The sequence below is a fragment of the Montipora foliosa genome, chromosome 7, assembly GCF_036669935.1.
Source record: "Montipora foliosa isolate CH-2021 chromosome 7, ASM3666993v2, whole genome shotgun sequence".
NCBI classification, from domain to species: Eukaryota; Metazoa; Cnidaria; class Anthozoa; order Scleractinia; family Acroporidae; genus Montipora; species Montipora foliosa.
This window is the reverse complement of record NC_090875.1, coordinates 14,436,243-14,450,298: the sequence shown is the minus strand read 5'-3', so window position 1 is coordinate 14,450,298 and position 14,056 is coordinate 14,436,243. Positions and strand designations below refer to the sequence as shown.

The 14,056-nt window shown below is 41.0% G+C and overlaps 2 protein-coding genes and 1 pseudogene across 2 annotated transcripts; 2 read left to right on the top strand and 1 right to left on the bottom strand.

The window, feature by feature from the left end:
- Positions 1 to 2,597: 2,597 nt before the first annotated feature.
- Positions 2,598 to 3,245, bottom strand: LOC138009950 (uncharacterized; annotated as a pseudogene).
- Positions 3,246 to 5,746: 2,501 nt separating this feature from the next.
- On the top strand, positions 5,747 to 6,253 carry LOC138009949 (uncharacterized). The gene has a single exon (XM_068856930.1). It carries the CDS (start codon positions 5,747 to 5,749, stop codon positions 6,251 to 6,253), a length of 507 nt encoding a protein of 168 aa, XP_068713031.1.
- A 258-nt stretch (positions 6,254 to 6,511) lies between these two features.
- Positions 6,512 to 7,348, top strand: LOC138009948 (uncharacterized). Its single transcript, XM_068856929.1, has one exon. The coding sequence runs from the start codon at positions 6,512 to 6,514 to the stop codon at positions 7,346 to 7,348; it is 837 nt and encodes a 278-aa protein (XP_068713030.1).
- The last annotated feature ends 6,708 nt before the right edge of the window (positions 7,349 to 14,056 follow it).

Genomic DNA, 14,056 nt, shown 5'->3' with positions numbered 1-14,056 from the left:
GTTGATAAATCATGGCAGAGACAAACTTAGATGTATTCAAAGGTAAAGATTCCTCATTCGTGGCTAATTGGTTAAAAAGCAAAGGCCTACACAAACTTTGTTTCGAATTTGAAAGTATTCAGCACCAATTTTTATTATCTTTGAATATATAAATATATTAAATTGTTTTTACAATATATACAATAATTCAATAAAATACCGACGTCGCCGGATACGATTTATATAGGTCAATTGCTTTGACCGACCCGGTGTATTTATCAATACATTTGCAACCATTGATATGTAGGTGTATAAATAAAGGAATGAATGTATGGACTGTATTTAAGTGTCGTTCCATGAAACTCTGTAAAACCAATCAATTCAGTTTATAAAAATCTGGTCATTTTCCCGGGGTTGGAGGCATTTGATCACCTGAAATGGACGTATGATGAGGCCTTTGAACAGCTTTTTGGCCAAGGGAGGGAGGCATTTGAACAAAAAATTTCCAAAAATTCAAATGCCCGGGGGGTTTCCGGGGGGGGGGGGGATGTTGAAACTTCACTTTGACTGGTATACTCCTCCAGAAGAATGTGAGGGATTATCATGCAAGTGTTCCTTCAAATTGATGCATATTCTTTGCAAATTATTGGGTCTGACCGGCCAGTTCTGACAAAAGGAAAGCGCCTTAATAAGAGTATTCGTGCTTCCAGCTTACAACACTGTACGTAAACTACACTTTTACAAAATTAATTAGCTTTTCTGTTTTAATAACATTATCAGTAAATTTGAAAATTTTTGACAGGAAATTTGAAGACATTAGTGTTTTAACTTGCGAATCTACAGAAACTGGCGCCGTCACGCAACGTGTCAACAAATCGTAGTTAAAAGAGGGAACCTCAAATTGCTGATCGTAAATCTACAGAATAATACTGGACTTTGTCATACTGTTATATCTGTCCGATATAAGTTTGAAGGCATGACTTGTTGCAATATAGCTGGCACAACTCGCTTAATACAAACGTCAGAAAGGAAGACGACTTCTCCTTACCTTGTAAATTAATCGCACCGAGAAAAAAAGTTGAAATTTGCCAAATAACAACAGCCGAGAGGAGTAATCCGGTGTCACAGTGTTTTGTGTTCCCTCGTGTTATCTGTTCCCCCGAACACTGAGCACTAGTGCTGTCTGTTCTCCCTTCACCATAACTATAAATATGGTAGCAGAATATGAATGCAGAAAGTATCCTAAACATGCATAAAAGCTTACCTTAGGCCTAAAAACTTTTGTTTAGGCCTAATTAGGCCTAAGGCTAGCTTTTGTGCATGTTTAGGATACTTTCTGCATTCATCATATTCTGCTATCATATTTATCGTTATGGCGAAGGGGGAACACACAGCATTAGTGCTCAGTGTTCGGGGGAACACAAAACGCCGTGACACCGCCATACACAAACACTCACTCTCATTCTCAGGGTCCTCTCTCTTCGTAAGAGAGACCACTTGACAAAAACTCGGCTCTCATATACAAATAAAGCCAGCCACACCGCCGATGCTGAAAAAGTGTGGGGAAATCCCACACAAAAACGAGGCTTTCCTAAGAAAGAGGCTAACATGACAAAAAGGCCAGCTAATAAGCCTCTAGCGCGTTTCTGCACAATACTACGACACCTGTGGTGGCCAAAGTAGCGTACGGTATGATTTTCTTTGGCTTTCTTTTGCAAATTCAATTTTTCCCTGCGCTATTCGTCGAATCCATGAAAACAAAAGATGACGACATGGAACTCTATTTGTCGCCTACATTACAGTGATTAACGAAAGACAATTCTCGCCTAAAGTTAACTCTCCTTTCATGCAAATTTGCAAGAAAATCATAAAACGTTAACGAGTTAGAATTCTAATTGCATGATTTAGCTTTGCACCAAGTCCTACACACCGGACTTTCGTTAAGGGTTCATCACCACCATCCAAGCGCGAATACTAATAACTGATACCGGTTTCTAACTGACTGACAATCATGAACACATTAGATGGAACAAAACGTAATTTTTCACTTGATCTTATATCAAAGTTCAACCTGGCTAATAACAATAGCATTGCACAACAAAGCAGTTACTGTATTTAAGAAAGCTATAAATGCATATGTCGATTGATTTAAACGCTAAAAAATAAGAGAATCAAGCTGTACTTGCACAACTGCCCCAAGCAACCGGAGAAAGGCGATTTCTAATTTGTATGACTAGAGGGGCATGCTGATGAAAGGGATGGCGACTGAGGAAGGAAAAACTACAAGTGTCCAAATGTAATTTCACTTACGTAATTTACGTCAGCGTTACGTAAGCGGGTTAACAATTGAAATCGATTGAAATGTATGTTATTAATTAAGAAAAGAAATCGAACCAAACGACAGAGATCCCAATCCCGACATTCACAGTGGGGTGTCAAAGTTCCAAAATGTGAAATTGTTTCGTTTGAACATGATGTAAGTATCAAAAATGAATTTGTCAATGATTGAAATACTGCTCCACCCTAAAGATGGCATTGATATTTCGAAGGTGAGAAATTAGAAAATCACATACATTTTCCAAAGGTCATGATCTTTGTCATCTATTATTCGCTCTGGGTCACACAGATAATAGATAGATATGCAACGCTGAGATCAAGATTGCGAGACCATTTTTGGCTATAAAAATTGACTCGTCTTTCCCGTAAGTAAAAGACACAACCAGGCGGATTATTAGGAGAGTGAGGTTGACAAAGACCATCTGGGCGGCGGTGCGAAGCAATGTTGTCCCATAGCGTGTTTTCTCAGGCCTTCTCTCCTCATTAAACTTGACCTCGCTCATTTGCAAGAGCGACAGCACAAAACTTACACAAGCCAAAACGATAAGGGCCGTTCCAAGTCCTTTACTGATGACATAGTTGCGCTCTGTTTGCTCCAGAATAATACCTAGCACTTCGAATGTATCCAAGAGGTCGATAGCCATCTGAGCACACAGCAGCATGGAGACTAACTTTCTGCGAACCTCTTTTTGGTCATTTGTTTCTTCGCCATTGTCTGCTGTGAACATCAACAGTACAAGGAGAACTGGTGTGATACAGAGTACCACCTTCAACACATTTGGACCAAGAAATTTTTCCTTGTCGAGGCTGTTTACGACGAATCAAAAAATGACAATAACATTTGGCAGTAACGCAAAGACGATGAAAAAGCCCACACGAAGAAGAATGTGCAAAGCTTTGTTGCACGCTTGTACATTGAAAGCAAACATACATAGCACACTGGAGCGTACGAAATCAAGACAGAAGACCACGCAGGGCCTATGTATTGAACTGGATAAGCAGTTAGAAAACCACACTGCGTAAATAATAGAACGAAAAACAAAGCGCGCCCTCCCCATTTTATATCGTGAGGCACCATGGCTGGACGCGGTTAAGATGCAACTGTGAAAGAAAATTTTTTTAATACAGGATCTGCTGCCCAATCAGCCGACGGTTTGTCATTTCGATTCGACATGCTTGCGTAATGTTTCCTCGAAAGGTGCTGCTATTCCTAGAAACTGCTCTAGGTTCTGTCGATTATAAAGGTGAGTGATTTGTGCCTGTCAATACTTCATTACTTTGTATTTAATTTCTGATATTTCTTCATCAAAACTCGCGGAAGACTGCCAGAAGCTCATGACCTCGAAGAGTTTTACTCTGGTTCAGAGCTGGGGTTAAATACTTCATTACTTTGTATTTAATTTCTGATATTTCTTCATTAAAACTCGCGGAAGACTGCCAGAAGCTGGGGCTAAATACTTCATTACTTTGTATTTAATTTCTGATATTTCTTCATCAAAACTCGCGGAAGACTTCCAGAAGCTCATGACCTCGAAGAGTTTAACTCTGGTTCAGAGCTGGGGTTTTTGGAGTGTAAAAATTTCCTTATTTGGATATGACATAGCTCGTGCATTTTCCCGCGCGTGCAGCATCGATCTCATTTTTGTCCATATTTGGGCATAAAATTGGTGTCCTAAAATCCCCAGCTTTGTTCTAAGGAAAAGAGTTACAAGTTACATGCTTCAAGGTCACGTGCTTCTAACACTACTTGCATTTATAATTCGAAAATGTGGTTGTTTCACAATGTGATCACCGACCCGAAGAAAGGTCATGAATAAAGTTATTTATACAGTTGTGAATCAGAGTTTTTGCCAAATATGGTCTTCACTCATGCAGATCGATGGTGAAACGATATTTTGGCGGAGAAGAACCCAGAAGGACCGACATTTTCTCATAATTTCGGTGTCCAAGATTGTATCAAAATAGACCAGTTTAATGAGCCCGCAAGTGGCAGTTGTGACCAGGCATTTTTGAATTCTGCATTTGAAAGCGCACAAACGCGGATTTCAGATTTAACTGACTTTTCTTTCACTGAAGTGACCGGTTAAAATGACCTAATCTGCAAAAACGGAGGTGTGACCAGTTGTGATGAGAGCCTTGCAACGTTCCATCTTCCTGTAATACAATCTACGTTTCATTTTGCCAATGTAAAAGAATCACAATCCCAACTGGCTTTGTAAATTATCCTAGATTGTTGTGAACGACTAAAACGATCTTTGGAGGAAACAAAGATTTAATCTGGTGAGTATTCTGGAAAATTGCTTTAAGATTGACAAAACCATAAAATTTTCTAACACAAGATTTGAGGCGTCGTTCGATGAAATCTCTTTGTAAGCCCTAGATGAGACACTACAATGACAACATCTTTCTTTGGTACAGTGCTTATAGGCTCAGAAGGTCTGTATAAATATTTCTTTAACACGTCATTGACATTGTAGGAGACTATGCCATTTGGGAAACCGTTGATTCTGGAGTAACGTTTTCTTAAAATCAGAAAGAGATGCCTATAACAAGGTTGTTGTGGAGAACATTTGTAAGCAACGATAGGTCAAAGTACGTATTAAATTAATTTTGTATTTTCTTGGAGTAAAAGAGTCCCACTTGGTATATAAACCAGTGAAAGTATTTTTGTTGAAGATTGATGTGAAGAAGGTGCCGTTACTGCGTTTGACACGAACATTCAAAAACGGAATCTCCTGATTCTCTTTAAATTTCACCTTGAAAGAAATATAGAGCGTTTTCACGTGACGTCAGGGCAGCCATGTTGGTGTTCCATACTAATCCTCTGGGAATTGAACTCTATTTTTATGCAAATAGTTTCTTTTTATTTCATTAAATTAGCATCCATTCTAGTCACGTGATTGAAAACGCATTGTTTCTGTTCTTGAACAGGGAGGAAGTGTCATCCTCATAACGGAACCATACGGACGGTCCTCAAATCTACACTTGAAGATGTTTGCTAAAACAGGACCAAGATGAGAGAATAGATAAGGAATATATGGTCTCCCTTTCTCGAGCGAGGGGTACGAACGGGTGAAGAACATTCTAAGGAACAAGGATGGGAAAACGTCTGAAATAGTGAATGCATACGTCCAAAATATAATGGGGTTTCCCGTAATCAACGGAGCCAACCCAGCGAAGATCCATCAATTCTATGAATCGCTCTCGTTCACTGTTCAAGTTCTCGAGACGCTGGGCAAACTTAAAGAAGTAAATGGCAAAGGAAAGGAAAGGATCTTTGTTAAAGTGTCTAGTCGATTTAGCGCTGGAGCACTAATTGGGGACACTGTAAAGTGAAATCAACAATCAACGCAAATCAAGTCAAATGTTGGTTTTTGAGGGTTAGGGTAAGGCTTTATGTTCGGATGTCGATCGATAAATCCAGGGGTGGATGGTCCTGTTTTGTACACGGTGTTTGCTGCTATATCGTGACGCCTGCGACCTTAGAATCGGTTGGGCTGAACAACTGCCTTCTAACCAAGCCGCCAAGTGGGTCAAAAGATCACCGGAAAGAATTACATTCATGAGGGCCCTGGTTCAGAATCAGGAACCAATCAGCAGCATATCCTTACATGTCTTTGGAGATGCAAGTGGTGTGGGCGTGGCAGCAGCAGCGTTAACTGTCGTGTCGAAACCATCAGGTGTCACACAAGGCATTGTGGCAGCTAAAGCTCGATTGGCCAAACAAGGCCTTACCGTGCCACGCCTTGAGCTAGTCGCCTGTCACATGACAACTAATGTGGCCACTAACGTGAGAGAAACCCTGAAAGGATATCCAGTCGACCAAGTTTCCTGTTGGTCAGACAGTACAGTTGCGCTTCACTGGATAAGAGGAGAAGGAGAATACAAGCAGTTTGTGCACCAACGGGTGCGCAAATCCGAGATAAGAATTGGATAACGTGGGGATATGTGCCTACCAAAGAGAATCCAGCAGACCTTGGGAGTTGTGGAGGGCCTGTAGTACAAGATGACGACCTCTGGTGGCATGGTCCGAAATGGCTCTCGCACCCAAGTGCTTGGCCAGTCGACATAACCACAACCGCCATTGCTGAAATACTAACTGAAGCAAAGACGGTACGAGAGTTATTCAAGCTCGCTACTGACCAAGAAGGTGGATGGATTTGATGTAATTCTTAACAAGTACGGCCTCTGGCGCATGTTCCGCATTGGCGGATGGGTCGCGAGATTTGTCCATAACACAAGGCGTCCACATCGTGAAAGGAAAACAGAGCCACTAACCACCGAAGAACTAAGCATCCAAAGAAGATTCTGGGAGAAGAGAGCGAAGCAGGAGGGCGTGAAATCGAAGAATTATGAAAACGACCGCTTGCAGCTTAACTTACAGCTAAACGACCATCAACTCCTTGAATGCCGGGGAAGGATACAGGGCGTCTACCCAGTGTATCTCCCAGATACAGCAGTCTACACAGAGAAGTTCGTGGAAGAAGCTCATGAATCTACCCTACACGGAGGGACGCAGTTAACAATGGCGAAAGTAAGGGAACGGCACTGGGCCCCGCGCCTAAGACGACTAGCGAGCCGTATCGTGAAAAAATGCCCAGGATGCAAACGATTCCAGGCCACCGCCCTTGCTGTACCGCCTCCTGGACCACTACCGCGTGATCGAACCGAAGGATCCACTCCCTTTCAAGTGGTGGGGGCCGACTGTGCTGGCCCAATCAAGTTTAAAGCCACTCAAAAACGTGAAGGAAAAGCCTACCTCATTCTGTTTGCCTGCAGTCTGACTAGAGCACTGTACCTCAACCTGACGATAAGCTTCCAGAACAATGAATTCCTTCTAAGCCAAAAAGGATTAATAGCACGGCGTGCCAGACCAAGTACAATCTATTCAGATAACGGCAGTACTTTCACTGGAGCTGCATCATGGATTACGCAAGTGCAGAACGACGACAAGCTAAACGATTTCCTTGCACGTCACCAATCACATGGAAGTTTAACCTTGGGGCTCCTGTGCCGAGCCATATCGCTCTGAACCAGAGCACGTTGATTAAGGAATCGTGTCTCTGGTGATGAAAGCAGTGAGGAAGAAAGACTGTGGAATGTAAATTGATGCAGAGGCGATAGATGTGAATTCTGAGAGACAGCAAGCGAGTCAATTGTTGTGCAGTAGTACCGGCCTTGCAAAACCAGGCTCGATCATGGAGGTATAGAAATTTATCAGAAGTCGATAATTTCGATAGTCGATAAAAATCGATTGTTGTCGATTAAAGTCGATACTGACCAATCAACAAATATCGGGAGCTGATAAAAAGCGATCACCCAATTTCTTGTGATTATCGACTTTGATCGAATTTCAATGTTTAAGTTCGATTTTAATCTTGATTTTGATTTTGATCTTTCGTCAAGTATCGAAACGTCAAAAACGACATTTTTGAGTCTTCTGAGGGAGCCACGGTTCGTTCAAGCGGCATAGGCTATGCCGAAATTTTATTTTACTGATGTTTTTACTGTGCAAGGAAGCTGAAATGAAGATAAACAAGTCGTATAAACTGCATCTTACTTCCGTCGAGATCAAAGTAATAAAATTAGTTGGTATAATAAGTATTGTTGCAGAGCGGCTGTTTAAGGGGCTCTTCGCGTGATCCTGGTTAAATGGGCTGTCTCGGTTGCATAGATGAAATTAGTTTCTGATCATATGGCGACTTTCAGGCCCCTCTCCGAAGTAAAATTTTTAAAAAGGTGTGACACGACCATTCAGGGGTCAAATCTAACGAACAAGCCTGGCGAGAAAACTCAAGTAGATCGTTCGTTTGCTACTCTTTCGGAGCCCCATTATTCCCAATATGATGGCCATGCAACAACAACAAAAACAACAACAAACATATTGACTTATACCACACAATGATAAAAGAGAGAGGAAAAAAGGACAACATTACATATGTAAGGTCTAAAGCCGCCTAACTAAAGAGGTAATCTGGCTAGGAGGCAAACTAACAAACTATTTAAAATTATTTTCTCAGTTGTTACATGGAGGCACAAGTATGAAGAAAAACCAAGCAAGCACACGCACACACATAAGTCATCGTTCAAAGAAAATAGGAAAACAAAACAACAGCAACAAAAACAAGAAAAAAAAACGAAAATGGACTCGTTCTTCTTGTCTTTGAACATGATCACCAAACGAACGACAAGAATACTGAAAGTCATTTCAAGAATGTAACACCACTTAGCTGTACGTCGCCTCAGCTTCCCACTCAGCGACCCACTCACTTTGAGTATCGTTTTCGGCCATTTGCCAGGAAGACAGCAAAAAACTAATACATGCAACGACGATCATTACCATACCAAATTATCTTGGGATGTGACCGTTGGGTTCTATCTATCACTGAACAATGTCTAACAATTCGACATTTCTACCACCATCTGGAAGCATAACGCGGAAACAAACTTGACATGTAGTCTTTAACATCCTTTGCAGTGTTCAACGGCAACAAGTACAGTGAAGGATAGTGTCATCTTTAGCTCGTTTGGGCCGGCCCAAGGGCCTCTCTTTGTCAAGACTGTCTCCGGCAGTTGCAAATACGATGACAATAATTACAACCAAACCTAGAACATACAAGCCCCAGGTACGTAGGTCCACATTACTTCTGAAGGACTGTATGATAATGCCAATTTAAATTGTATTCCTAAAACTTTTACTTCTCATCTCTATAAAAATGACTGTTTAAAAATGTTATCAAAATGGCGGATCGTTTTTAATCGTTCAGCTTGGCAACCGCACATGACGTATCGTGATCATTACACGACCGGTAAATGATGTCAAAATGCGCCGGAAATGCAGTCTGAGGCCTGTCAAATACTTGGGTGAGGTTTGAAACAAAGAAAAAGTTCTCGAAGGAATTGAGTCACTACGACAGAAACATCGCGGAATGAGAGGCCTTAACAATTTTGACCATGTTGAAACGTGGAAACCAATCCTCAACTCCTTCTTTGATCGTGAAAACGACTGTAGCAGACAGTGAATTATCGCATTTCCCGCGCATTTTGACATCATTTACACGTGGTGGAATGATCTCAATACGTCATATGCGGTCGCCAAGCTGAATGATTAAAAACGATCCTCATTTTGATAACATTTTTTAAAAAATCTGAAGAAGACCAGTAAAACTGGTCGAAACGTCGGTTTTAAAGATATTTTAACCTGGGAAAATCCCGGAAACAATTCAAATTTTAATTCCAATTTAAATCGTCCTTGTAAATTCCTGTATAGGAAGCAAGCAGAAAGCACTGGGACGTGATAAGGGCAAAAAACGCCAAGCATTCTCCCGAAATGAAAAATGAGGCTGTTATTTCGTTGGTGAACGTAGATGGAATTGCTTTGTATAAAATAAAAAAAGACCAGTCGGCCTATCATTGCATTAGCCAATGGGATGCTACCTTTAACTTAGGAGGTAGGAATAAATGCATTCTCCAAGCAAAGATAATTGAAATTCGTTGTTTCAGTCATTATAAGCACAAGGGAAAGTCGTCCCCCCCCCCCCCCCCTCCCTCCAAATGGCTGTACTCAATGATACTGCTCTCGTAAAAACACATCACAACTCTCTTTTGAGCCACATCGAATGAGATATGTAGTGTTCTTTAATTAATTTTCGCTCTTACTTTAGCTTTGGGCTGTAACAGACGACGGACGACATTTGCATTCTCTAAAACGATTTTGGCTCTTGATCTTAGTAAGACTGAATATATCATGCTAGGGTTACACATCGGAGAAACATGCATCATTCCAAGAACAGATGTCGAGAGCCGGCCGAAAACAACTGGATTCCCCTAAATTGAGGATGAAATACAGCTTAACAGTGCATATCAAAGCCAGAAGAATGTAAACAAGCGAATGCTACTCGAGAACAAAATTATCGGAGCAGGTCAAAAACCTAACTGTCGAGATAAAGCACACCACATTTACAACTAGCAAGTCACCTGCAGTGAACAATACCGCTGACTTGAGTAAATAACAGCTGGTGACCACCCGCTGAAATAGGGGGATTGGTGTTAACCTTAGGTTAAGGCACCGCAAAAAAGACTCGCATTCTTAGAATTCTTCTTCGATTAACAGGCAAGTCAGAAATTTAAAGAAAACGACAAAACTTTTAAGATTACAAGACATATTTTAAGCTATCTTACATAGGCCATTTTTCTGCCGTCACTCAGAAAAAGATCCGTCACTTTATCAAGCGCTACTGCAATGATTTGGACATCAAACTAGTTTTTTTTCTCCTTTAAGATAGCCAACTTGCTTGGTGTGAAAGGCCCTATCCCTGGCGGGCTTCGTTCACGTGTGGTTTATAAGTTTGTATGTGTGGGCTGTAATGCCTGTTATGTCGGCGAAACAACCCGGCATTTTTCCACACGCGTCCGTGAGCACTTAGTCAGTGATAAGGCCTCTCACATCTTCAAACACCTACAGAATTCCGAACATTGTCGCGCCCTGTCTTAGGGACGAAGCCGACAACACATTGAAATGCGCATGTTTTCGTGGCACATTAGGAAACTAGGAGTAATCAGGGAGTTAGTAAGTGCGTTCGAATGTTTGCCCTCCTAAAACAATTGTAACCAAATCGCTAATCAGGCTTCGTTGTATTACACCTGTAGAATTTTTTAAAAATTATTTACAAAAACTTTACAAGCTGAACCACGTGTCACCCCCTACTTTCCTCTGTTATTTGCATGTGAGTTGTGACTAAATGCACGTGAGCGGAGGCAATGTTAGAAAATGCCGCTTTTGTCCTTAGGAGCGCGTGCACGTTGCCACATTCAAGTTGTGTGATAAATTTCCGTTTCCGGTACTTGCCCGTCCTAGCAAAAAGTCGAGATTCCTTCTGCTAAATGCTGGTGCCCAGGTTTCTCGTGAAACAAGTTTAGGTTGCGTTCTCCTCACGTCGAACGCAATAAAGGCCCTATAGATCATAATCAACCACAGGTACAACAAATAAATAGCGTTTCTTGTATGCCAGAAGTTCCCACTGGACTCGCCTTCAAGCTCGTCTTAAGGTGTTTTCAGAACGTTCAAAACACTATTTTGTACCAATTGATTTTTAATTGTACCACTGATCGTGTGATTTCCTATACAATTTAAATCGCACTGTAATCTGTGTGTTTTTTCTCTTTAGGCCCAAAACTATTGAAAGATCTTTTTAATGTGAGTTGATGTACTAATAACCGACAAAGCAAAACTTAATTCACAAAATAAATTTCCAATGCTACATAAAAAGGCTTCAACGATTTGTGGCGGCCAAATTTTAGTATACACCCATCTTTTGCTTCGTTCGGCTGCAAGTTCGATTTTTCGAATTTGGCGCTATTCGTTGAATCCATGAAAACAACAAGATACCAAGGGACTCTTCAGTATTTATTTCTTACATCACAGTGAATAAGGAAAGAATACTCCCAGGTGAAAGTTATGCGAATCATTAAAAATTTAAATCGTTAGCAAAGTCAGATTTCTAACTGCATGACTTTGAACCAAGTCACACGAAAAGGACAACTCATTCTCGATCTACATGCACCAGAGTTCATCCATCAACCAAGCCAGAATACTGAGAGCACTCGGTTTCTAATTTAAGGCCTGGCCAAACGCTCGCAACATTTCAACGCAACATTGTTGTATGATGTTGCGACATGTGTTGAATGGACTGGCCAAACGCACGCAACATATCGCAACAGGGTGGCCAAACGTACGCAACATGTTGTTCCCAACAATGTTGCAAGATGTTGCGTTGAAATGTTGCGAGCGTTTGGCCAGGCCTTAAGTGATCAATCAACAATCAGGGACATATTAGGTTGAAGAGACATGCATCTTTAAATATAATTTTTCAATTGATCGTATTTCTAGGACTAATTCAACGATTTTGCCCTCCCCTCTCCCCCTCTCCCTTCTCCTATTCAATAGGGAGTTCAAGCAAAGACGACGGCTACGGCAACAACAACGCCACAAAGCAAGAATATTTAACAATTATTCCATGAGCGCGCGTTGGATATGAGATGGTAAATAGCCAACGAGGCGCGTAGCGCCGAGTTGGCTATAACCAGTCTCATATCCAACAAGCGCGAATGGAATAATTGTTTTATTAAATTCCTTCAACTCCAAAAATTTGGAAGTACGAAATACGAGCGGAAAAAGCGAGCAAATCCAAGCGAAATCGAAAAAAACTTGAAGCATTTAATAAAACAATTATTCCATTCGCGCTTGTTGGATATGAGATGGTAAATAGCCAACGAGGCGCGTAGCGCCGAGTTGGCTATAACCAGTCTCATATCCAACAAGCGCGAATGGAATAATTGTTTTATTAAATTCCTTCAACTCCAAAAATTTGGAAGTACGAAATACGAGCGGAAAAAGCGAGCAAATCCAAGCGAAATCGAAAAAAACTTGAAGAGCACTTATGCGATGTTGTGTAATACCTTGTTGTCAGACAGACGCAGGCTCATCACAAAAACATTTCTTGCCTTTTCGCGTACTTCTAAACGTCGGAATTGATCCAAACTTTCCACAAAAAAAGTTTTTTTTCTCCTTTTTGGCTTTATTCAAAGAGTAATTTCGCATTCCGGCGAAAACATTTTTTGCTTTAGCAACGCTTAACGCAATAATTTACCATATAAGGTCAAACCAAGGTATATGAGCTGATAACCGAGATTGAGTGAACCAATCAGAGCACGCGAAATGCATTATCCGAGGTTGAGAATTTGATAATATTGGTTAAGAATGGAGAAATAATCGTGCAGCACGTACAGCTCGAATTTCCGTGCATTTTTCTGCCGTACGCCAATAAACAACAACCTGAAATCACCAAATTCTAGGTTTCAGCGACAACGTGAGCATACAACAGTGAGCCATTTATTTGCTATGTTTACTTTAAAAGCGCGGACAGAGCGAATATCTCGACGGCCCCTAACGACTACGGACATTGTATTCGGTTACGTTGTCTTTAATTTTTCCTAGATCTAGATACTGATGTGCTTTCCTTATCTTGCTTCAGACTGCTTTAATTATTTGTATATTTAAACAAATATGCTGAAATTGCAGTCCGGAATTTGCATAATGACTATAAGAAATGTTGGACACTGACTTATTTGAATGTCAAACGACGTTCTCAAACAACTTGATAAAGACGTTTCGACCGAAATCCTTCGGTCATCCTCGGTTTGAATTTGTATATTTCACGGGCTGCCCACCACCGTTTATATCATTTAAACTGCTAGATCGTTTTCATGTTGAACCTAACGTTGGTCAGTCATGGGCTCGCATCGTTACCGTTCTCTTAGGTTTGTCACCGGTGATCTCCAAGCTCTGCTGCTGTCTTGGTGGGGTTGCCACATTTTTGTGGCAGTGCCGATATTTAATCCCACCTTTACCTAAGAGATTGCGTGATGGTTATCATATCAATATTCTTTAATGTCGGGTGAAGTAAAAGCCACACTAAGGGCCGATTCGCACTAGGAGACAAAATCGCAATTGTCCGTGGCAAATCTAAGGACAATTTTCGTCTCGTCTGTTGCATCCGCATTGACAAGGTAAAGTCTTCAAGTTGTGTCAACACTGTCAATATTTCATTATAATTTATTCAATTTTTTAGTTTGACGGGATAATGGAGCGTGTTCAAATTTTATTACTTGTTGCATCGCTCAGATGGCGGACGAAATACTCCTTATGGTGTGCCTGTTGTTGAGGCATCAATACCTTCGA